Source organism: Pteropus medius, unplaced genomic scaffold (assembly GCF_902729225.1).
Source record: "Pteropus medius unplaced genomic scaffold, Ma_sr-lr_union100, whole genome shotgun sequence".
NCBI lineage: Eukaryota > Metazoa > Chordata > Mammalia > Chiroptera > Pteropodidae > Pteropus > Pteropus medius.
In genome coordinates, this window is record NW_024345601.1 from 14405226 (window position 1) to 14432193 (window position 26968).

Consider the following 26968-nt stretch of genomic DNA (forward strand, 5'->3'; position numbering starts at 1 on the left):
TCTAACTATGTATGTTTTCTGAAACCCACTAGCAAGGAAATAACTTACATGAGACCTTACCTTGTTAGTTTGTCTAATTAGTATAAAAAGCCTTGAAAAGAATCTCCAGTTGGCATTATTACTACATTCAACCTCTCCTTTGAGAGTGTTCTCTTACAATGCATGGAAACTGATTGTCTACCCTCATGCAATTAGTTACAAAACAACTGGCATGTATAATCAGGGGCGAGAATTCATGAATAGAAAACATTTGTATTGCTAAAAGGTGCTTCTTTGTTGCAAATCACCTCTTTGGCAACAGTTAATGTTGCAATTAAGAACAGAGGAACTCTCCCTCTAAAAATTCTGTCTTCTGTGGAAACTTCATGTGAAATGATTTTGTGGGTGAAAATTTATGTTTTGCCTAACACATTCTCATGAAATTTTGGGAATGCAGACATAGCGAATGTAAGAAAAACAGACTATGAGTGTCCTTAAAGAAATGCTGTGAGCTTTTTGATTAGTGGGGAGGGGTGACTTGCTGAATTGTGTCAAGTAAGACTTTTCTGTGGTGTGATTCACATAAATTTGACTTCTGAATACAGATTAGTTTTCATTGGAAATTTCTGTGCAGGAGGTTAAAGTGAAACTTTGCTGATCAATGCATATGACCCAGGGGCAATGTTTGTTCCTTTAAATATCCTTGGATCTATTTGATCTTTCTTGCTCTAAGCTTTGATTGGAACAAGAACCTGGAGAACAGGGGTGAGGAGTGCTGAACTGGCCTCACTAGATTCTGAGTCATCATTTTCCCTTTTATGTCAACTTACTTTATAGTTATTCTCTTAACTTTGGACATTGCATATAACTGAAGACACAATTTTGTTTGAGTAACTGTTTGAGTACACACACACACACACACACACACGTGGCTGGAAACAGTAAACAAAATATTAAATATTAATTTCCTGGGGACATTCTGAGGTTCTTCAACCACATATACTAACTGTAATGCAAAGTGGTGAAAACATGGCAGAGTGAGAGATGTCCTCAGAGCTCATATCTTGAAACAACAATAAGGTGAACATCTAAAACTGAACAAAAAACACCCAAACGGCACACCAGCACGTCTGAGCATGGGATCTGTACATAAGAGCTACCACAGAACAGAACTCCAGGTGCTGGGTGGTGGACTGGGACAAATAAAGAAGCTGCCTCTTGCAGCTACAGGAGGTCCTTGCAGGAGGAGGGGGAGAGGTGAAGGTGTGGTGACTTCCCTAGAAGTGCTGGGACTTTTCTACGCTGCCAGGAGCAGCGCTCAGTCATCAGGGCAGAAAGCAGAGAAGCAGGGCAGGTCAGCAGAGAAACAACTATTGATTTCTACCAGCCTGAGTTGCAAAACTGAGGCTGAGCCACAGCCCCCAACCCACAACACAGAGGGACCTTCCCCCCATACCCTCTGAATACAATCACCGCGGAGCCACAGGGGAATCTGAGCAAATGCTACCAAAACTGTTGCTAACACTGACAGGGACTGAAAATGAGAGTAGTGAGTGTGATTAAAATCTACAAGAAAATAAAAGACATTAAGCTCTATATAAAGCAGGGATCCAAGAGGCTTAGACGTTGCCTAATGGAAACCAAAATAAAAGTGCCTTCTTTGCAGCAAGCTAAAGAGAGACCTTTATATAATAAATCTACTTTCTGAAAAAACAACAGAATACACTTATATTAAAGGACAGGCAGAGAAATAGTCCATTAAACATCATGAACAACCAAGGTGACAAGGCATCTCAGAAAGAAAGAGAAAAATCTTTAGAAAATAAGCTTACAGACATAGAAATATGTGACTTAAATGACAGAGAATTCAGGATGCTACTTCTAAAAAACCTCAGTGAGTCATATCAACGATTTTGGGAATTGAAAAAAAACAACTAGATGAGCAGAGCAAGGAGACTGAAACCCTCAAAAAGAACTAAATAGAACTTCTGGAGATAAAAAAAACACACTGCAAGAGTTGGAAAATGAAATAGCAAGCTTGGGAAATAGAGTCAACCAAATGAAGGAAAGGATCAGTGATATCGAAGACAGAAATCTAGACATAAATCAAGAGGAAGAAGACAAACTGAAGAATGAAAAATAATGAAAGATAAATTCAAGAAGTAGCTGACATTATCAGGAGAGGAGACATAAGAATAGCGAGCATTACCAAAGGCGAGGAAAAGGAGCAGGGAATAGAAAGCATTTTCAGACAAATAGTAGACAAGAATTTCCCAAATCTAAGGAATGAGCTGGAACTTGAATTCAAGAAGTCATCAGAACACCCAATTATCTCAACCCAAAAAAGCCTTCACCAAGACACATTGTATTAAAGTTATCAAAAATCAAAGACAAATATAGAATTCTCAGGGCAGCCAGGGAGAAGAAAACGGTAACTTATAAAGGAAAATCTATTAGATTTTTATCGGACTTCTCAGTGCAGACCTTAGAAGCCAGAGAGGAATAGAATCAAATATTTAAACTATTAAGTGAAAGGAACTACCAGCCCAGAATAACGTATCTAGCTAAGCTCTCCTTTAGATATGAAGGAGAAATTAAGACCTTTCCAGACATACAAAAATTGAGGGAATTCTCCACTATGAGGCCTGTACTATAGGAAATTCGGAAAGGGGTGAGCTCACCTAAAACAAAATAACAACTACAACAAAAATACATAATTAGGAGTAAAGTGACTATCAGGCAAATAGAAGCAGAGGGGTGCAACCCTTACTAAGAACAGGGCATTATAAGCTTAAATAATAATAAGAAAATTGCTATAGCAAGATAGTAATGAACATTCAGTCTACATAGAAACAAATTGAGATAATGATGACTGAAAAGGGAAGGATTCAAAGATACAAATTCGCAAGAGGAAAAGAGAGAAGACACACACAGAAGAAAACCTATGACTATATATAACTATCTTTTTCATATTTGTAATGGTAACCACACACCATAGAGTCAGAACTGAAATATATAACATAAAACAAGAAGAATCAGAGGCAAAACACAACCAAAATAAAGAAAACAGAAACACATGGACAAGGAAACAGTATGGATATTGAAACAATCATCAAAAACCTACCAAAAAATAAAAGTCCAGGACCAGATGGCTTTACCAGTGAATTCTACCAAAAATTCAAAGAAGATTTAATACCTATCCTCTTCAAACTCTTCCAAAAAACTGAAGAGGAGGCAATACTTCCCAACTCATTTTATGAGGCTAATATTACTCTGATACCAAAACATGGTAAAGATAACACACACAAAAAAAACTACAGACCAACATCTCTCATGAACACAGATGCAAAAGGTAAACTAGTGAACCGAATACAGCAACATACTAAAAAGATTATACACCACGATCAAGTGGGCTTCATCCCAGCGGCACAGGGATGGTTCAACATACACAAATCGATTAGTGTGATACACCACATAAACAAATTAAAAAATAAAGTCATATGGTCTTATCAATAGATGCAGAAAAAGCCTTTGAAAAGATATAGCATCTATTTATGATCAAAACACTTAACAAAAATCGGTATAGAAGGAACGTGCCTTAACATAATAAAAGACATCTATGACAAACCCTTAGCCAATATTATACTTAGTGGTGAAAAACTAAAAACCTTCCCTCAAAGATCAGGAAGAAGGCAAGGCTGTCCACTATTGCCACTGCTATTCAATATAATATTGGAGGTCCTAGCAAGTACAATCAGGCAAGAGGAAGATATAAAAGGCATCCATATAGGAAACAAAGAAGTCATATGTCACTATTTGCAGATGATATGATTCTCTATATAGAAAAGCTTAAAGACTCCACAAGAACACTACTAAAAACAATAAGCAAATACAGTAAAGTCTCTGGATACAAAATCGATGTTCAAAAATCCATAGCATTCCTATACTCTAATAATGAAGCATCAGAAAAAGAAGTGGAAAAAATAATTCCTTTTGCAGTTGTAACAAAAAGAATAAAATACCGAGGAATAAATTTAACAAAACATGTGAAGGACCTATATAACGAAAACTACAAGACTGTATTAAAAGAAATCGAAGAAGATACAAAGAAACGGGAAGAGATTCCGTGTTCTTGGATTGGAAGAATCAACATAGTTAAAATGACCATATTACCTAAAGCATTATACAGATTTATTGCAATCCCCATCAAAATCCCATCAGCATTTTTTAAAGAAGTAGAACAAAAAATCATCAGATTTATATGGAAGCACAAAAGACCCTGAATTACCAAAGCCATCCTGAGAAAATAGAATGAGGCTGGAGGCATCACTCTGCCTGACTTCAAATTATACTACAAAGAGACAGTAATCAAACGGCATGACATTGGCAGCAAAACAGACACACGACTAGTGGAACAGAATCAAAAGTCCAGAAGTAAACCCATATTTATATGAGCAAATAATTTTCGAAAAAAAGCCAAAAACATACAGTGGAGAAAAGAAAGCCTCTTCAATAAGTGGTGCTGGGAAAACTGGAAGGCCGCCTGCAAAAGAATGAAATTAGACTGTTGTCTATCACCACACATCAAAATTAACTCAAAATGCATTAAGGACCTAAATAAAAGACCTGAAACAATAAAATGCTTAGAAGAAAACATAGGAACTAAACTCAAGGACCTTGGACTTAAAGAGGGTTTTATGAATTTCACCTCAAAGGCAAGAAAAATAAAGGTAAAAATAAAGGAATGGGACTACATCAAACTAAAAAGCTTGCGCTCAGCAAAAGAAACCATCAACAAGGTAAAGAGACAACCATCCGAATGGGAAAATATATTGGCAAGCAACGTCTCTGATAAGGGCCTAATATCCAAAATACACAAAGAACTCATATGACTCAATAACAAAAAAAACAAACGATCCTATCAAAAAAAAAGGCAGAGAACTTGAGCAGACACTTCTCCCTAGAGCACATACAAATGGCCTACAAACATATGAAAAGATGCTCAACATTGCTAGCAATTAGGGAAATGCAAATCAAAACCACAATGAGATGCCATCTCACACCTGTTAGAATAGCTATAATCAACAGGACAAGTAATAACAAATGCTGGAGAGGATGTAGAGAAAAAAGAACCCTCATATACTGCTGGTGGGACTGCAAATTGGTACCACTATGGAAAACAGTATGGAGAGTCCTCAAAAAACTAAGAATTGATCTTCCATATGATCCAGCAATCCCTCTACTGGGTATTTACCCCAAAGACTTAAAAACCCATATTCGCACACCAATGTTCATAGCAGCACTATTCACAATGGCCAGGACATGGAAGCAACCAAAAAGTCCTACGATAGATGACTGGCTAAAGAAGCTGTAGTACATGTATACAATGGAATATTACTCAGCCATAAGAAGAGATGAAATACTGCCATTTGCGACAACATGGATAGACCTCAAGATAATCATGCTAAGCAAAATAAGCCAGACTGAAAAAGTAGAAAATCACATGATATCCCTTATATGTGTGGTATAAACCTAAAAGCAACAAATGAACAGGACAAACAGAGACTGAGGGACATGGACAATGGACTAGTGGTTATCAGAGGGTAGGGGGTGGGGAAGGAGGGGAGAGGTAGACGGGGTAAAGGGGGTCAAAAGTAGAAGGGGAGGGGAAGGGCGAAGTGGGTAAAGGGGATCAAATATATAGTAGCTGAAGGAAACTGGATTTTGGGTGGTAATCGCACAATAGAATATATAGATGTCAAATTATTATGTACACCTAAAAATCATATAATTGTATTAACCAATGTTATCCCAATAAACTTAATTGAAAAAAAATAATAAAAACAAACAACAAAGACAAAGTGGCCTGTGTTTCAAGGACTGCACCTCTGGAGAACTTCCTGACATAGATCACCAGGCCCACTCCCAGAGTCTCTGATTTTGTAGGTCTGGGGTTGGGCCTGAGAATTTGCATTTCTAAGAAGTTCTCATGTGAGGCTGATGCTGCTGGTCCAGGGATCACATTTCAAGAATCACTGGTGTAGGAAAACACCAAGCACAACTGGGACTCTGAGGAGAAAGGCCACTTCCACTTTGAAAGGAGGAGAGAGGTATATGGTGGTGGTGGTGATGATGTCAGAATTGGGACTTGACTGAGCCTGTGTTCTTTATAGTATAACCAGTCACATTATGGGAGAGTGGAGAGGGGGATCAAGGTGAGGGAAGGGGTAAGAAAGATCAAGAGGAGTTTGTTGGAAAAGGTTTTCCCAATTGTTAGTGAAGAGAAAAAGACTGAAGATACATTACTAGCTTCCACTGGTAAGGTAGTAGAATCTGATTAAATGTAGTTTTCCTTATTTTCTTAAAATCTGTGTCCGCTATATTGTAACAACTCTCAAACTGACTTCACTAGAATGACATGTGCAAGTTTTATGGTATTGGGCAAATTACTAAAAAGGTCAATCCATTAAATTAATAATTTCAATCACCAACCAAATCCCAGATGAGAGCTTGTCAGTGAGGCAAATGGGCAGTCCTGACTGGATGACACAGTATGTATTGATGGCATGATCCCTGACAGAGTGTGCGAGGAATGGCTGAGAGAATGAAGGTCCTGCACACACTTCAATTTTCCCCTCACCTCTCAGGCACTGTGAAATGCCCACCATCTTTGCCTTCATCTCTTCATTATCATCAAGTAATATTTCTCAGGTTTACTCATGCATGGGCCCTGTCTTCTTTCATTCTGCTCAAATTTTCTTCTTCACTTCCTTTTCTCTTCTTGGCTTTTTCTCAATATACTGATTTTTTCCTTCTGGCCGACAGCTGTGAACATCATCCCCGCCCACTCTATCAAGCATTTGCTTTTTCAGAAACGGCATCCAGTTGGAAATGTGGCGTGCCCTGACATGGCTTTTCTCATTCACGGGCTGGGATCATACTTGCTGGACAGAAGGATTTATCATACAGTGAAGCATCCCCTAACTGTGCCCCAAGAACATGAAACAATAACCGAAAGGAATTTATAGATGCCTGTATAGTGAAATAGGGAGAGAAGGAGAGAGGAAGGGGAGTGGGGACAGACCAACTGACCTTCCTTTTCAGTGTGCATGTGTTTACAACCTTTCCTTACAGGACAAAATGCTACTGTTCAGCTGAGGCTAGAACAGACCTATATTAAGATCTGACTAAGGAAATCCTAGACAGTATGGCCTCTCATTAAGAACCTGTCCACCCCACTTACCTCATCAAGACATCGCTCATACTGCTCCCTTTGATTTTCATTTTCTCCCTTTGATTTTCATTTTCCAAAGCCAATGCTGAGTTCTCTGCCTGCAGTAAGATATAAAAATAATATAAATAAATCAATAAAATATTGTATTATGTGACAACTTATTCAATACAGTTACTAAATATATCTCCTCAGGATCCAAAACAACCTTTTAGAACAGACTTAGACAAGTTTGCTCAAAGTACTATTATAAATATCTCAGGGATGACTTCTGTCTTATCTTGTTTCACAAAAATACATTACCATTTAGAGAAATATAAAACTTGATATTCTGAACAGGTAGAAAATCAAATCATGGTCTGATGTAAGAGTATTCTATAAAAAGATTACAATCTTTACATCATTCTATTAAAATGTAAATATAAGAAATGTTTTAATCCACTTCATTAAGACCTGTCACAGTTTTACAATCCAATATTTGTTTAGGCCATAGAAAAGGATCTCAGGTAAATTCACAAAAGCATAACTCCAAATGCAAACTAAATATGGTTTTTTCCTTGTTAATCAATGACTTTTGAACATAAGAAAATAATAAATTTAAGAACTGAATTATACTTAAGAGTCTTTCTCCCTCTCTCTCTTGTTTTAAAATTACTGCTGTTTTTGCCCCTCAGAGCCGTGTGGGTATCTGAATGCTGAGAAGAGTACTATAAGATAGCAGGTTAAATATGGTTACTAGGTTACTATGTGGAATAATAAAGGGGAAAAAAGTAATCACTATAAGCATATTACATTTTAAGAGGAACATGACATGGTAGCATGAGAACTGCCCTCCACATCTGGCGATTTAGGTCCAGTTCATCCACTGTTGGCCCCAGCCCGAATCCAGAATTGTGTGTTAACCCTTCCATGGTTGCGACAGTGACCACCTGCCCCATTCACCAAGAAAATCTGGCTGTAACTACCCCTTGACTCCAACCCTCTTTGACATTTGGAAGGGGTGTGTAGTGCTCTGAAACAGTTTTTTTCCCCCAAATGTATGGCATCCTTTTTACATGACACATAGATCAACGTTTTTTCTTTATACCTTCTTCCCATCACTTAAAAATATTCTTTGGTCTATGGCCGTGCCACCCTGAACATGCTCAATCTCATCTGATCTCGGAAGGTAAGCAAGGTCGGGCCTGGTTAGTACTTGGATGGGAGACCACCTAGAAATACTAGGTGCTGTAGATGTAAAATAAACAACCACAGTTTAGTTTTCAAATCCAGGAAACATAACATTAATACAATACCACAATCTGATCTATAGTCCTTATTTCAATTTCATCCATTGTACCAATATTGTGAAAGAGCAAATTACCTCCAGTTCGGAATCCTACCCAGGATCATGCATTGCATCTATTTGTCACTCATTCAGGATCCTTTAATCTGAAATAATTCCTTGTCTTTCACGTTGTTGACTCACCCTTTCTTTTCCTTCCTTCTTTTTCCTTCCTTCCTTTCTTTCTTCCCCTCCCTCCCTTCCTTCCGCCTTTCCCCTTACTTCCCTCCCTTCCTTCGTCCCTTCCTTTTTTATCAAACAGTAGAGGCCAATCGTTTTCTGAAATGTTCCTTAATGTGAATTTGTTTTAAGTTTTCTCATGCACACTGGCAGAAATAGCACAGAAGTGATGCTGGATCTTTCTCAGTGCATCATATCAGAATCATATGACGTTCATGTGTCTCATTATTGGACATGTCAACTTTGATCACTTGGTGGACGTGGGGCCTGCCAACATCTCTATTATAAAGTTGCTCTCTTTCCTTTCACAATTAATAAGTAATCAAATTTTCATCTATTTATTTTGGCAACCATTGATGAGTCTTCACTGAATCACTAGTTACTCCGGTTGCGAATGATGATTTCTACCATTTCTCTACCAAAATTTATGACTTTTCATTCTATCATAAGGAAGAACTTTTCCTATTTATTTATCAATATGTACTTTTCCTATTTATTTATCAATAACTTATAACATTAAAAGCATTATAAGTTATTGCTGTTGGTATTTATTTTGATGCTCAAATCGTTCCAACTTTGGGAAGATAAACCTCTTTAAGCTGTGTCCTTTTGATAACGTTTCCATCATTTTAAGAAGACTTTCTTCCTTTTTTGTCACATGGAAATGTTCCAGGTTCATTTTGCTTTTTCCTTGCCCCATCCCTGAAACTGGCCATTTCTTTCAGGAATCCAGCTTTCCTGTAGTTGGAGAATGGTATTTGGAAACTAAGATATGGGTGTTAATGTGTGCCAATTGCTACTGAGAAGTCATGGCTTCCAGTCCCTTTTCAGTGGGAGGATCTCTCACTTCTCTCCCAACCTTTCTTCCTTCCCTTCACACACACACATACACACATGCACACACAACCTCAACCTCCACAGAGTTCTTCCTTTTCCTTTTTGCTAGAGCATACATACGTAGGCTGCCGACATCATTACATTTACTCAACTTTTTTTCATTCCCACAGTGCATACAAATCTGTTAACACTACAGAAAACAATACTAAGAAGAATTCACAACTTTTTTTTTTTTTTAGAATGCAAGTATAGAGTAAAAATACTGTGTTCAAAAGTTACAAGATTGGTTTCCCCACCCCAACTAACTTTAATGTGATTTTGCTATTCATTTGAAATTCAGTGCAGTTCATTTGTTTCTGATAGTATTCAAATCTAATTTCTCCTCTTTTTGTTAGTTTTGTTTTATTTAGTTTTTGAATATGGGAAACATTAACATGATTCCACAAGTCAAAATCATATTGAAAGGTATATTCAGCAAGGTGTCACCCCACTCCTAACCCTCTGCCTCATTCACATCTACCCTTGCAGGTTCTTTAACAGTGTTCATGACCCTTTTGTCTTCCTTTATTTGTTACTATCTAGTTAAAATCATGTCCCTTGACTCCCTCCTATTGCATACATAACAATCAACTTTCCCTTTCACTCCATTTTCCTACCAATTCTCTAGACGCATTCTTTCTACTTTATCAAAGCATATCATGTTCAAGTATCTTCTTTCACCCCTGCCCTTATCCTTGTTTTAGCCTCTTTAATGAATGATGACTGAGGATGTAGGTCTTATACTTCTCTTTTATTGCTATAGCATCTTAAAGTTTTCCCTGTTCCTTTTTATCTTCACAACCACATCTCCAAATGGCATCTCCCCTTTTGATTCCTTCTCTCCAGGAAACACCGCCTCTCTGAGACAGCCGCATCAGGCCCCGCATACTTTCAAGCCCTGCCCTGCAGCCAGCACTGGGAACCACCAGTCTCCCCCTGTGGTCAATATGGAGCCCGTGCTGTCCAACCTCCTCGTGGCAGAGCTTTCTTTACACTCTCTGCCATCCCCCTCCCCTGGAACACACAGTCTTACAGCCATAGTTCTGTGGGTATTTGGTGTTTATTTTTCTATTTAGAAGAATTTGAAGTTCTAGTGTTGTGTTTTCTGGTAATTCAGAAGGCATGGGCTATGTGTGGTTTTATTTGTGCTTGTGATGATTTGAATGTTTTTTGTTTGTTTGTTTTTTGGTTTTTGGCAGATGTATTGAAAGTTTCAGATTTAGGCCAGTCTGTTACTTAGCAATGAAATGGGTGAAGTGACCGAACTGTGATGGGGCACAAAAGTTGAGGAAAAGTGTTGAGGTAAAATCTGTTTGGAGATGCTCTTGCCACTGTCAGATCATCTCGACCGAGTCATAGTTTGGTTCTCAGGGTTCAAATTCCGGCTTCTTCTTCAGGTTTCAATTCTAATACTTGGCTTTGATTTCATTCCTCTGGGCTCAGATCCCTGTTTTAGCAACACCCCCAACATTCCTGTCCCTCAGGCAAGATGTTCTTTTCATTCTCCTCATGGACAGACACCTGCCACACAGCCCAACCCCTCTACCCTCACACTGATCACCTACCTGAACTTTTAAAGTATTGGTTGTATATGCATAGACTGCTTCTCCAATTTACTCCCCACCCAAACTAGACTGAAAGCTTTTTCTGACTTGCTGCTGTTTCCCTCAGGGATTGCTCTGGCCTGTCACATTGAACCTCCTCTGCACTTGCAGCTGGTATAACTTCTCATTTCCTCACTCAGCCCAGGTGGGAGGGCTGGTACCAGGTTCTAGTTCCATCCCATTGCAGTTTGTTTACCTGGCAATCCCAGGTTGTATAACCTTCTACCCTGCCGGGCTAACAGTTCTTTAGCTAAAATACGAAGGAAACAAATGAGCTAATCTATAAAGTGACTTCCAGTTCAGATATTCGGATATAATGACAAATGGGGAAACTGCTGGAATTCTGATTCTATAAACTCACTGCTTTCTTTGGGGAAATTTAGCTTTTGTGAAGTACACTGGTTTTAGTAAGGCAGTGGCACAAAGGATAACGGGAAGAGATAAAAAAGAATGGCAATGTCAGATTGCGTTATTTTCACTTTAAATGTCTTAGAAAAAAATGGGTAAGGAAATAAAGCTGAAAATGGGAATTTATATGGGATATCTGTATCTCGCTCCTACCCACAATACCACATTGCAATCATACTACCATCGATCCATTCGAATAATTGCCATCATTACACCATTTACATTGCTTGTCTCACGTTTACAGCTCTGACGATCTATTACAGGCAAGTAAATTAAATACCTAAAGGGTGCTGGTGAAGACACAATAGTCACATTTATGGTTAATGTGTTCAGTTACAGAGACCAATTTAATTGATATAATTCTACACATCCCAGAGGACAATGGAGATATTAACAATTATGCTAGTGAAGTTAAAAATAATCTTGATCTCATGATTTTCTTTACTCCATTTGCATTTATTGGTAATTCAGGATTAACCTGCTACTGACATGAGACAACAGGGGGAAAAGGCAAGAAAAAAATGAAACCCCTTAATTAAATGTGATTTAAAGAAACGGTGAATATTTGTATGGCAGAAATGGGAAAGGATAAGGTAGAGAGGGAAAGAGTAAAATATAGGTGTCACTGCTGAAAATTACAGTAATGACAACAAGGTCTTTTCCACTTTACACAAATATGTTATTAAATCAGTATACCCAGGGGGATGTAGTTAGAGCATTCAAGTGAATATAACAGTGAGTCTTTATGTTCCACTTTTTCTTCCATGACAATCAAAAACTTTTGCTAGACTGAATCCATGTTTTTGAGAATTTCCTGCTCTGTGTGGTTTTCTCATGAATCCAAATATAGAGATCTAAATATGTTTCTGATTTCATCTTTAAAGTCATTGAAGATGTCTTTATAAAATTGAAGAGTTTCATAGAGTAAATCCATATTATTTTGATTTACTGTAGAGAATGGATCTGAATTAATATATATTTTTAAAAGAAACTATGTTTCTCAGAGGTCCTGCCTGTGAATAGATATGCTGGCCAGAGCTTACAAATGATTGAATAGACTGATGCTTCTAAACTGTTGTTCTATACTAATTCTCTAAGTGCTTATGATGTTTAAAAATCTGTTAAAATTGTTCAATACATCTGTTATGTTTGAATGTTGAAACCCTAAGGCCTGATGTGATGGTAAGCCCCTTTGGGATTTGCTTACGTCGGAAGGCTGAGCCCTCATCAATGGGATTAGTGTCCTTGTAAAAGAGCCTCTGAGAGCTTGTTATCCCTCTTCAACCATGCTAGGACACTCCTAGAAAGCTCTGGCTATGAACCAGGACGATGGCCCTTACCAGAACTCAATCATGCTGATGCCTTGTTCTTGGACTTTCTAGCCTCCAGAACTGTGAAAAATAAATTTCTGCTGTTTATAAGCTACCCAGTCTGTCCTATTTTGTTATAGCAACTTGAGCAGACTAACACGACATGCTTTTCTATAGAGCAAAGGTAGAATAGTTCTACACACAAAAACAGTTCCTTCTGTAGGAAAGTTCACCTTTGTCCCCCATGTATTCAAACTTATATTTTTGCTGCTTGAGAGCACGCACCATGTCTTAAGTCAAGCCCAGCCCCTGTTTCTCTCATAAAGATCCAGTTCTTGTTCCCAAGGCTGTGCCTTGGTTCTGCTACTTTAGCCTGGAATATCCCTCACTTTCCCATTGGCCTTTCTAAATTCTACTAATTTTTTGTCATCTGGCTCAGATCCGAACCTAAAAAACTTAAATGGGGGAATATATTTAAATTTTAGAAAGCAATTTCAGATGTACAAAAAGATATCGAAACCGTTACAAAGACTTCCCTTCCTCTTTCACTCTGATTCCCCAAAGATTACCATTTTCTCATGTTTGCTTTATCATTTGTTTCACACCTATCGATAACCAGAGATATTAAAAAAAATTTGCAAGTAGGTGCAGACATGATACCCCTTTACCCTTTAATACTGTGAAGTGTATTTTCTGAAAAATATATTTTCTTACATAACCAATGTATGCTTCTCCAATTCAAGAAATTAACTTGGCTACAAGTTATCCCTTAAACATCCTTATCAGGACTAAGATCCAATCCAAGTTCCCAGAGCTTCATTCAGTTATCATTCTCTTTAGTCTCCTGTAATACGGAACAGCTGTTTGTCTTCTATGACCTTGACATTCATCAAGACTACAGGCCAGTTATTTTGTAGAATTTCCTTTAATTTGAGTTTGTTCGCTGTTTTTTCATGGTTGGATTAAGTATTTTGGGCAAGAATACTGCAGCAGTGATATTGCGTCCTTCTCGGTACATCGTATCTAGGGCCACTTGATATCGATTTATCCCAATACTAGTGTGTTAGCTTTGATCGCTTGGTTAGGTTAGGGTCTGCCCGACTTCTCCACTAAAAAGTTATTAATTTCCTTTTATGACCAATAAATATCTTCTAGGAAGTTACTTCAAAACTATGTAAATATCCAAAGGTTTTGAGGTTGTGCAAATTTTTAAATATCTACATTTTGTTCATTAATTTTGGAATCCATTGACAATTTTTTGCCTAAACAATTGTTACAGTGGTGGTCACCAAACAGTGCTTTTTAGATTCCACTATACCTCCTACACAGATTTCTTTGAACTCTATCATAAAGAGGGGCCATGCATTTTAACAATTAATTACAATGCCTTTAATTGAGATTAACAGTTTTATGAATATCATTAGTCTTCTCCAGCTAGACTGTAAGCCCTTTGAGACAGGAATCATGCCTTATGAGCCTCTCTTCAAAAGAGTAAGATTTAAGTTAGTGCATATTTACTACAATATTGGGAAAGTTAAACTCATTTTGATATTTATATTTATTTAAAATCAATGAGTTTGTGCAAGTAGTATATCAGGCATTTTTACCTATGTCCTCTCAGTGGTGGTCATACTCACACATGTGAATACATTCTGGTGTATTTTTTGATAATATCTTATGGACAAGTGAGAAATTACATAAGCGATAAACAATTTTTGCTCTTGGCATATGTCAATATAAATTTGATTTCTTATGATGGTGTCTAGAGTTTCCAAACAAAAACCAGTATACATCATCTGACACGTTTTGACAACTGGCAGAATATTAAAAGTTCCTACTTCTCTATACTAAATAGTATGGGAGCCTGAGTTTTTGCTCCTAGCTTTTCAATGTTAATTGCACTCATGACGGGGACTGTCATAGTGGTAGATTAAAGATGGTTGCAAATGCGTTGTGATGTGTCTCCTTACATCTTGCCTGGCCCTTCCTGACTTGCTTGACCAATAGAATGCGGCTGACGTGCTATTTTGGAAACTTTCAAGCCCTGACCATGAAATTTTCAGATTTCACTTTGGCCTCTTGGAGTCCGGAGTTGCCATGTAAGAAGTCTGGTATCTTGTGGTGGGGTAAAGCCTGACCATGTGGAGTGGTCCTTGGAGGATGAGATGCCTTGAGCACTGACATGCCAGACATGTGAGTAAAGAATCCATCTTGGCAATTGATCTTCTAGCTCTAGCTGACATCACCTGAACTAGAGATGAATCATCCAGCTGTGTCTTTTCTCAATTTCTGACCCACAAATAAAAGTCATTTTAAGCCTCAAAGTTTTGGGTTGTTTACATAGCAATAGATAACTGGGACAGACATATTTAGGAGATGAGCCAGAATATCAAAAAACAGGGGCTACAGCAAAAAGGAAATAGTCTAGTAGAATAAATAAATTAATTTCTTACATCGAATGCTATAATATAAAAGGATCAGAGCAAAGGAAAAATCAACTAACTTCAGATGAGGTAGGAAAGATATTCCTTGAAGAGGTGATCTTGACCTTTGATGAAGCCTACTCAGTATGCATTCAAAACAGCAACAAAAGTCCTCATTGGGATGAATGAAATTGATATAGCTTTGAACAAAATAACACGACAATGCCATCTGTCTTGTATTAGCTATCAGAAATAAATTATCCAATCATGCTAGAATCCTGGGTATAGACATCGTCAAATTATTATGAAAGTGAATAATGTCAGACACTAGCAAATACCCACTGCATAGAAAATCTTGGATTCAAGAATGATGAAAAAGGACAAATTCATAGTGCGCAAATTGAGCAGGGGTAGAGTGGTGTGGAGGAAAAAGGAAGGTGGAAAGAGGAGGATGTCCTCTAAAGCGAAAAAAGAGAAAGGAAGAAAAAATCCAATTCAGAGTAACTAAAAAGGGTGCACTCTCATGACTAATCCTGATGCAGTGGCTGTTTTTTCTCAGAATGACATCTTCCCAGCTTCCTGGAAAACCCTTCAACTCAACAAAGTCAGACAGGTCAGAACGAGGTCAGGAAAAATGTATTCCTCTAAAATCATGGTTTGGCTCCAAAGGTGGAAAAGTGTTTCTTTGTGATTACCATCCCGAATGAGAGTTCCACAGCATTCTAATTAAGCAATATACTTGCCGACTCTTGAGACCGTGGGCCAAGAACTTCAGAGTTAGCCTTCCAAGACAAACACAGAAATCCACAACATATCCATAATTACACTGTAGTCTGTTCTATTTTGAAAGCTGTCAACAAACATTATGACGAGAAAGAATCAAGAGAGGGGCTAAGTATGCCATGAGGCATGCCTCCCGACGGTGTATGTTTTAATCTAGTAAAGTGACAGAAAACCTGAGTACAAAGGACACCAAGAATTGGACCTGGATATTGCGTCTCCTTCCCTTTATCATCATCAAATAAAACTTATGGGGTTTCTGAATCATTCATCTTATCATGTCTGGTCACTGCAGTGGCCGTGTGGGGGATAGCTGATTAAAGAATAATTCCCAATGACTGTATTTAAGAACTATAGTCTCCACAGTCAGGGAACATCTAGGGATGCTGTGCATCTGGGAGGCAAATTTCATCATCCTAGAAAATCTCAGGAAATAGTTAAAAGCTTCACTCATCCACCACAGGAATAAACATGGGCACATGTGTGCCCATTCATGCTCAGACACACCCTTAAAATGTCTTTGTTCATGCACTTAGTACACCTTAAGAACGCCCACCAATTCCAGGCCCAGCGCAAGGCCCTGGGGACCAAAACCCAAATAAAATATCATCCCTGTCTCAAGGAGTTTTGGAACCCATGCGGTAAGAACATCTTATGCAGGACCTGTCCACAGGTTCATTTTTGAAGAGTTGACCAGAAAACACTTCACAGTGAAACTTCTGTGTAATTCCAGAGCTGAAATCCTCAGATGAGGCTTTAGACCAGTGGTTTGCAAATTTGAGTATGCATCTGGATCCCTTCTTATGCTTGTTAGGTCACAGATAATTGGGCACCATCACTGTCTGGATTCAGTGTATCTAGGGCAGTACCTATAAATTTGTACCTCTAACGAGTTCTCACTCAGGTGATGCTGATGCAGCTGGTCTGGGGACCACACTTTGAGAACTTTCAGATCAATCAGCTTCAGAATGAAAGCAGTTGTCCTCCCTTGTGGCAGCCTGGCTATCATCTCCTTTAAACTGTTCAGGAATTTCTTACTGCTTCTTTGCACTTGGAAGCGGTCACCATGTTTGTCCTCTTCACCAGGGAAGCTTCATGAATCTCTAGAGGTGAACAGGTGCCTGCTCTCTGCTTCCACAATGTACCACCTGCGCATTTCTAGTAGAGTACCTACCATAAAGATTTTCACTTCAGACTGATAAAAATATCATACAATTTTGTACTTTGCTTTCTCTTATTCTGTTTATGAGTCTGCCTCTCTTCCCCCAAATAAGTGATTTGTGCTGGGTAGAAAAAGCCCCTGAGAGGATATATCAGTGTGTGTGTGTGTGTGTGTGTGTGTGTGTGTACGCGCACGCGTGCGCGTAACAGAAAAACGTGATTTGGAAAAATATTACTTGATATTGAATTATATCTGGAAGATAATAAAAGATAATGTTTTCATAGTACAAATAGAAAAAGAAAGCTCGACAATTTTCTTGCCTATGGGGACATACAGGAAAGAAATCTATATAGAGAGTTTGTGGGTGGCAAAAAGGATATATCATCCTAGGAGGAAAGTATGATATTATAATGGGAGGTCACATACGCTTTTTTAATTGCTTTTCTATTTCTGTTTTTGTTGTTGTTGTTGTTTTTTTTTTTTTTAATAACGGAAAGAGGTCTGGCCTTTGAAGTCAAGTAAGCGTTTATTTTGATCTTGGCGCTGCCTCTTTCCTAACATTACCTCACGCAAATCACTTGGACTCTTTGAGTCTGTCTCCTTGGTAAACAGGAGTGGAAATATATTACCATCAGTCTTTTGGGGCTGAATGAGATGAATGTAAAATGCATCTAACACGGAGCTGGCCTGTTATAGGTGGTATCAGTCAGGACAGAAGTTGTCCTATTGACTGGAGAGATTTCAGCCAAGAGAAGTATAACCCGGGCCCTCAGAACAGGATATTGTAGGGAGCATCACACATAGATTGGCTTCAGGTGCTGGCTCTTTGGACCTGCACTCTTCCATTCCTATCCTTTCCCCTCATTTCTCTCTCATCTCCTCACTCTCATTTATCAACTACCCTTTCCCTATAGAAAACCCTGCTTCTGAGAGAGTACTCAAAACTTCATCCACATTAAGATTCAAAGCTGATAAATAAAGCACTGAGAGGATTAGCATTTTAAGAGAAGATTAAGAAGTGAATCTTTAACTGTAGCTTTTAGGAGTTAGAAAGTGGGCAGGTTTGCAGGATTGCAGGATGAGCTGAGATAGGGCACTGCATTTCACCTTGAAGTCATACTATAAGTGATCACCTGCTAGACTTTCATGTAAAGCCTAGAAGGTCTCGACATGATAATCTTCGGGGAGCTGAAAGGAAGAGTGCTACACAGAGTTCTTCCCAAACTGTACACATGAAACACTGACCTCTCTGATCTGTGGATGCCACTGACCCGGGTGCCTATCCCTATGCTGCCCGTCCCTTGGTCACAGCACCCACCACCCCCTTTGCTCTCTGATGGCTGGCACCATTGTTTTTCCACACCCTGCATTGTGCTTGGAACACAGAAGGAACCCAGACCATTTGTATTTCTGACTCTTTCCATATACACACTTGCATCCCAGGAGTGTGGACTGCAACTAGGATTATAAAAAGAAATATGATTAGTTTAGGGAGATGAATGCTTCTGTTTTACGTTTCCAAGGTTCTGTTTTTTGTTTTACTCAAACTTCCTGTGCAAACACTTGTCACTTGCAAAGGCCATAGGTCTGACATTTTGGAAAATCACCACAGTTGCCGATACCCTCCTCTCCACCCCGCCACCCCCAATGCTGTAAACAATAACAAAGAAGTCTAAGTAAATCCTTCAGATTTACAAGGAGTGGGAATAAGAAAGCCAGGCTGAGGCAGACACAAGGCAGTGGATGCAGTGGCATCGGGACCTGTAAGAAGAACTGCACACGTCGGCCTCCCAGCAGCCCTGGCAGCCCGGGTCACAATATCACCTCTGCAAAACAACAAACTCTTGGCAAATGTTTAACAAGGGCTGTTTGGGAGACAAGAGCCTGCTTTATGCTTCTCCAGTTTCCATGGTGTAAGTCCTTCCTCCATGACTGATTTCGAGCTACCAGAGAGAGTAGGGAGGAGAAGTACAGCAGCCCGCTATCATATAATATTCCCATCATACAGGATATAGATCTCAGGTAATAGTAAAATGTTATAAAATAATTAGGAAGTAATGAGCTTTGAATGTGTATTACTTTTGTCTTTAATTACATGTAAATTGATATAATTTCATTAATAATAATTGCCATGTTAATGACAAGCTCATAAACTTCTTGAAAGAGTAACAGTTGGCTCTCAAAAGCTGGTATGAGCTGGCTTCTGCACACCATTGCTCCTATGTATCATAGAGCTCGAGGATAGCACTCAAACATCCATGTATATCTGCGAAAACAAAGGGTGTAGTGATTGTGTTCTGCTTGGAATTTCATTCAGGGACTTACTTGACCCAGTGGAGACCATCAGGCCTCAGCTTGCATGCCATTCCCAGCTCTGTTCTCTTTTTCAGGTCTGCTTATACAAGTTGGTTTTGGAAACTCAAGGATAAAGCACCATAAAGCTATTAGTACATATACCTTCTTCCTCATTAGTGAGGTTGCTTTCTTTGTCTCTATACTTGCCTAGGTGGATTAATCTGGCCACCCCTCCCCTGCAACTTTGCCCCTGACCATCTTCCTTCATCCCCCTCAACTGGAAGAGGAAAACAGATCTATTCAGCCTGCAATAGAAGGTACTTGGGACTTGTGTGGATTCAGGGAAGTGAAGATTTGTGTGTCTGACAAGTATGTTTTCAAAGACGTGTATAAACATTTCATTATTCCAGTCATTTAATAGTGCTGTCAAATTGTTCCTATCAAAATTGAAAACCTCAGCCATTTAAAAAGTTACATACTTGAGATCAAGATGTAACATGTATTTTCCAAATCATAACAGAGCCAAAAATTCAGGTACTCTAAAATTCTTAGCAAAAACAACCTTTAAACGTATTTTACCCACTCCTTCTCCAGATGTGCTTTCAGAGATAACCAAATCTATGACTTTCAAGCAATAAGGAGACTAGAGTGAATTTTACAGGTTTGTAAGTTACAGAGATATTTCATAGAACTGAGAAATGTGAAAAGATTTGATCACTTCGTTGAGTATAGAATATTTGTGGCATTAACTATCAGTCATTTTAGAAGTTGGACTATGCAAAACTTGCTGATAGATTCGTAGAGCATCAGATTCTTTAAAGAATGATCTTATCACCTCATTTAACTAAACACCACGAGACTGTGGGGTAGATAGCATTAACTTCATTTTATAGATAAAGAAACTCTGTCGGTTTAAGTCCTTAATGTTATAGTGATATATTCTTTATATACACAGTCCTAATCCTTAAGTATTTTGGAGACCAAAATATAAGCAAATATAGCTTGAAAAAAGCCTAAGAGACCAGTGTTTATCTCCTCTTTAACAAAAGAACAGGCAATTTAGGTTGGAGAATCAACTGAGAATTCCTTCAGGAATAGGAATCTTGGACCTCTGAACTATATAAGAACCCTTAGACAAACCGGAAGAAAACAAGCACAAGCATGTGTGCTTCCGGAATCATGTTACCCCGAAGAGGAAGTCATTTAACCACGTAAGATAAAACTGCAAAGATATCTCATTACACATGCACCAGATTGGCACAAATGGAAAAATTTTGTATGGCAAGTGTTGGTGAGCATGTGGAGCATCAGGAACTCTCACAGGTCACTCACTGATAGTAGTGCAAATCAGTACACTCATTTTAGAAGAGTTTGCCTTACCTACTAAAAGGAGAAGCAACTCATACCCTCTGACCCAGTTACGCTATTTCTAGGTATATCCACTATAGGCACCTGTGGACACATATACCAGGATGGCCATAGACATATATTCATAGCAGCTTTGTTCTTACCAGCCCTCAGATAGAAACAATTCAAATGAAGATTAACAGTACAGAAGGTTCATTTGTGGTAAATTTACATAATGGAATATTATATAGAAGTACAAAACAGTGGGACAGAGCTACCTGTATAATATGGATGAATCTTGCAATGATAGCACTGAGTAAAAGAAGCAGAATATATATTTAAGTAAATATATACATATACAGATACACACACAATCTCCCAATGTGATTCCATATAGAAAGTTCAAAAACTGGAAAAATTAAATTACATTGTTAGGGGTATATACATAAGAAGTAAAACTATTTTTTTAAGAAGAGAGGAAATGATTATTAAAAAATTCAAATAAATTATTGCCTCTAGTGAAGAGAACAAAAGCTGTGCTAAGAGAGGAGCCCACAGTGGATGGGGTGGGTTCTGAGCTACTGGTAATATTTCATTTGTTGACCTAGTAACAATTACTCAATTTTTTGCATTACAATTTTTTAACTGTAAATTTACGTTTTATGCACTTGTTTGTAGACACATTTCACACACGCACTTACACGTAATAGGGCACTAGGAAGCAAGGCTTGAAGGCAAGGGAGTTCTGGGTCTCAGTGTACCTGGGGAGCTTAGTTCCACTGCAACAGGATCAGTGGGTGGAGACTGGGTGACACTAATTAAGAAGAACAGAGAGGTGGAAGGAGCCAGATGCCAGGAAGGGACATGACTAAATATCGATTTCAAGTAACTAACCCCTGCAACAGTGACAAAGAGGGGTTACAAGGGAAAATGGGGAGATCAGAAAACATGTGACAGCAGCATTCCTGTCAAGGATGACCTACCCCTGAAATAAAATGGCAGCATTGAAGAAGGAGAGAAAGTCATATTTGAGAGAATTTAGAAGAGATTCTTCAGCTGCTACCCAGTACCTAGAGGAAAAAGAGAGTTGAGAACCAAAGATGTCATAAAGGTTTATATTTCAGGTCTCTGAGAGGGTGATAATGTCTTTAATAGAAACGGGGGACAAAATGAGATAAACAAGGTTATGGGAGATGTTAGAAGAAAGTCTATAGCTTTGCCATGTAATGATTTCTCCCTACAGAGAAGACAAAATCACAGCCACTGTATAACTCATTCCTAAGCGAGGTATGCCAGCGCACAGTGACCCCTCTCCCTTTCCTTCCATTGTTTGCACGTTCTCATGAAATCCTTTTGTTCGGAGATGCTGTAGCCACCTCTAACTCTCCCTATTCTCTTTAGGGAAGAATATCGTCCCTTTGTTTAAGAATTCACAAGGAAAATGGTATTAAGCTTGAGGGAGATTGTGATTAAATTTCATTACCAAGCATAAACTCCGGCCTTTCCACTCAGGACAATGGCCTTTCCAGCAGATGGACAGTGGAGAGTCGACAGAAGCCTACCTTCAGCCCTGCTCCTCGTTTTCGTGTGTCTCCAACACGTGTGGGCCACAGCAGCTCAGAAGCACTCGAACGCTCAAAGCTTTCTGCCTTTCTGCAATGATGGAGTGCGATATGGGTAATATAATAGCATCTAAGTAGTATTTAGTCTGGCTAGTACCTTTAGCTGAAACTACAAGGACACGGGAGATCCTTTGACTTATTTCTTTCATTCGGTGTCCCGAAGTTTCCACTGGTGTTAAAAAATTGTAAATAAGATTTGGCCATGAGGGAGGAGTTACCCTCGAATTTCCAGTAGTTTTCAAAAATAATCAATTTTGAAAAAATAATTAGTTTAATTTTGTATATTTGAGACATGAGAGTAAAATCTGGAAAAGCTCTATCCAGGAGTTGGAAATGTAGGTCTAATGTAAGACAGAAGCCAGGGGTAGAGTCATCACTGTAGCTGTGGCAAAGAGAGCAAGGGTGCTTTGGAAAATGATGAGGACGATGGCAATGAGAGTTAAGAAGTATTGATGATTACTATGTGCCAGGCTCTGTGCTCAGCACTTAATATACTTTATCTCACGTAATCTTTACAGCAAATTTTACTATGGAGAGACTGTTGTTATATCCATTTTACAGATAAGCAACCTGAGGCTCGGAGAGATTTAGTGGCTTTCTTCAGGCCACACAAACCTAACTGAATCAGAAGTACTCTAAACCACTACAGTAAACTTTTTACCATTCTAAACTCCAAATTGTTTTGCTGTAATGAAATTATGCTAAACTGAATCCCCTTTTAGAAACTGTATTCCCTGTTTGCAAGTCCAAGAACTAAAAGGGGGTGGATAGTTTTCTACTTAGAATAATTGGCAGGCAGTAGGATTTGCTTTGAAAACTGTATGGGGCAGGGGGAAGGAAAGCTAAGGCATTTATCTACCACCCTAATTCTTCTCACTTTAGCTTTTCAAATTTCCTGGGTTGCTTTGTGTGGGGGTTTGAGTGGGAGTTGGCAGATATTTTTAAGCAGTCAAGACCCTGAGGTAATAAGGGATGAGGGGAACTGAAATGTAATTCTTTATTGAGGGATGGGTAAAAGAAGCATAAACATCTCAGTTTAAAGCTCAGCTCAGGTACAATCATATACGTGTAGGGTTGAGAAGCTGGCAGTCACCAATTTTACTAAAAGATTTTTTTGTTTGAATTACACATAATTTTACCAAGATAATATTGAGTCGTTGTGCACACTGTGTAGTTACCCAGTGATGCAACTAAAAAGGTATTTTTACCTAGATGACTTCTCATAGAGATATTTCCAGCATAGTGTGATATCAAGAGACCTGACTTTTTAGTTGTAGTTCACGGTTTTAAGAACATTTTCTAGCAGCATGATGTGACAGAGAAAACATGCGGGAACACATGATTTCAAGCTCTGGCATTTACTTATTGTGTGACATTGACAAGTCACTTAACCTCTTTCTTGCCTTTATCTTTTTCTCCTAAACCTACTAGACCAGATTATCTCCAAAGTCTATTCCAGCTGTAAAATCCCAGATTAAAAAAAAAAAATTATATAGTAATGATCCAAAGATAAATAATAATAAAATCATGATTCTTAAGTGATGAAGAGGATCATACTTAATTTCTGTAACAGTACAACGATCCTTTATACAAAATTTTGAATATATATGGTGCTTACTTATTCCCTTCTTTGAGTCCATGAGAGAGTCAGCTAATTTCCATGAGAACTCACAGAACCTAGCTGGCCTTGTTTCTCTAAACCAGATTTTGATGCAATCTGCTGAGGAGAGAGACGAATAACCAAACCAGAATGAAGTCTCATTTAGACAAACATGGATGAAATTTCGGGCTGTGCACAGCAAAGCTTATTTCCATGATTTAACAGGTGGCTAGGAAAAAAATGTCTTGTTGATCTGATTAATACAAATTATTATTCAAAAACTGTTCTATATAACGAGAGAGTATGTGTGCAGTTTATCTACGCGTGTGTGTTGTATCTTTGTGTGTATACAGCATATGCCCATGACGTAGGTATAGGAATCACTCAAGTGCAACCAGAGGATGTCTAGGGAGAATTTTGTAAATAGAGTTTCATTTTATGGTGAAGGTAATGAGCACTGATATACAAATGGCCTGGAACAGTGTCTCATATTGTCTAGAAATGAGCAGGTTATAAATACTGTTCTAAAGGTTAACACCTGTTGCATTTCTAACATTTCCATTTGTTATCACATCAGTGAACTCCAGGTGTACTTTCTTTGTAACTTGTGTAACATCTTTTGTTTTTCAGGTTTTACTGATCAGGCTTGAGAGCCAATCAAAATGTTTGTGACCTCAATTACTATTGATTGAAGCAAACTGAATAAAACAAAACAAAACAAAAAAATGAAAACTCAAAAAAAAAAACCAAAAAACAAAACACACACACATCCCTACACATACATACAAACTAGGGTTTCTCAACTTCAGCACTAGTGACATTTTGGGTCAGATAATTCTTTGTTTGGGGGCAGTCCTGGGCATTATAGAATGTTCTGCAGAATCCCTGGCCTCCACCCACTATATACCAGTAGCTTCTCCCTTACTCAGTTTGGACAACAAAATTTAGACTTTGCCAAATGTCCTCAGGAAGGGACATACACATGCGCGCGCACACACACACACACACACACACGACATCACATCTGTGCTTGCTTGCATGGCACTTTCAACTTCATGTATAAATTTTATATACTTTTAGAGTTAGAAGAGGTTGTAATATCAAGGTTAACCACATAATTTTATAGAAAAAGGAAACTTCAGCCCGGTGATGTAAAATAATGACTATCCAGCCATTGTAATTCATCTTTTGGTATCAGACGCAAGAATACTGGAGCAGAAAGAGATCTCAACTTCATCAAATCCAGTCTCTATTTTACAGACAAGAAAATTAGATCTCTACTTTTTCTTTTTAGCCCTTCTACCCATTACATCGATTGTTTGGATCAATTGCTCTGATATCACTTGCTTGGGTATTAAATAAATCTTAACTTTTTTCTTCAAGATGGTGTAATTTGTGCCTAATTTACTTAAAGAGACGCCTTCACAGAACATGTTCCCTTTTATCAAGTAAGTGACGACAGGTTGAGACAGCTCCAGGCTCAGGTCTCACACCTGCTGAGTTTCACTTAGGTCCCACTGCAGTGAGAGCACAATTATCTAGTCAATTGCTCTGGAGGGAACATCATCTCAAAAACATGGCCAAGTTCACACTATCATAATTAATCAGACAACTGCTCTAGTGTGATGGCAGTTAACACTTCATAGACTTGGAATTGTCTTTTTAGCCCCAGAAAACACTATTCACATTAAGGCTGACTTCTATTTACATAAGCCGAGTCCTACATTTGGATGCTAATTAATAAAATATAACCATAATGTAATCCCACTTAAATGTTTCACCTCTGGGTAGAAATGCATTAAGTAAACAACATTTTAAATAAAATAGAGTTGTGTCAATATATTTGCTATAGAAAAAAATACTTAAAATCCCTCATAAAATTCAGCCTCTGTATTTTTTAGAGCTGTCCTAGAACTACTGTCTTTTAAAAATGTAGCTTTGGGGGACTATCATGAAGGACTATATAAAGGACTATATTAAAGAGCTAAGAGTAGAGTTGCTCTGTGCATTAACTAAGTGCATATCAGGAGTTTGAAAGGGGTTGGTTGCAATTTGCAAATGCTAGTAGGGGGTTTCCAGCCATAACACAGTTTTACATCATCTTATGTTTGAGAGCAGAGATAAGACTTTTCATACATCTGAGTGACGAGCATTTTCCTTTTCAAAACTGAAGGTTCTCATTTTCTATTAGCATTTGAGGTATTAGTTTCACAGTATTTGAGGACTCCAGAATTTCTACATGTATTGATTTTTCACTTAACATTCATAGACAAAAGCAGTCATTATTGTGTATCACAATGATAATAAACCTCATTTTACAGCATAAAGGTAAAAAAAAATTGTATCTGGAATGAAGGATTGATTCTTAAATCTGATAAAGTCACTTATGAATCAAAGAGCAATCACGACATAGTTAAGAAATGAGCAATCTAAGAGAAGGGAAGATGGAAAGGAAGCATTTTATCAGGCACTGAGGGAAAAGTGAACGAGGATTGATAGATAAGATGTCCAGTTAGAACTCAACTAGCAACGCAAATCTCTGTTAGATATCACCAATAAAGGTCAAGGGGAACAGAGTTATGATAGTGAACTTTAAAAATTCTGACAGGAAACAAGACTACTGGTCTCCATATGCGTTGCCTTGCTATTCACATAAAAGCATTAGTCCCTTCAGAGAAAGGTATATTGATTTACACAGACACTCATTTGTCACATCCTGTAGTCTACATTAAAAGCCGCCCAAATATTTCAAATGTACTCAGCAAATTTGCCTCCTCACCTGTGTGCAGTCTGGGATCTTGGCTATAAAGATATTTTCGATGTGAAG

At 38.3% G+C, this 26968-nt stretch overlaps 1 protein-coding gene and 1 pseudogene across 1 annotated transcript in view; one reads left to right on the top strand and one right to left on the bottom strand.

Annotated features, from left to right (window-relative positions):
* NCKAP5 (NCK associated protein 5) overlaps positions 1–26968 on the bottom strand; it is a 744993-nt gene that overhangs the window by 152030 nt on the left and 565995 nt on the right. Inside the window, 2 exon segments of the mRNA XM_039874581.1 lie at positions 7223–7267; positions 7270–7311. Of these exon segments, the coding sequence (XP_039730515.1) occupies positions 7223–7267; positions 7270–7311 (87 nt within the window).
* On the top strand, positions 8328–8446 carry LOC120612031 (uncharacterized; annotated as a pseudogene).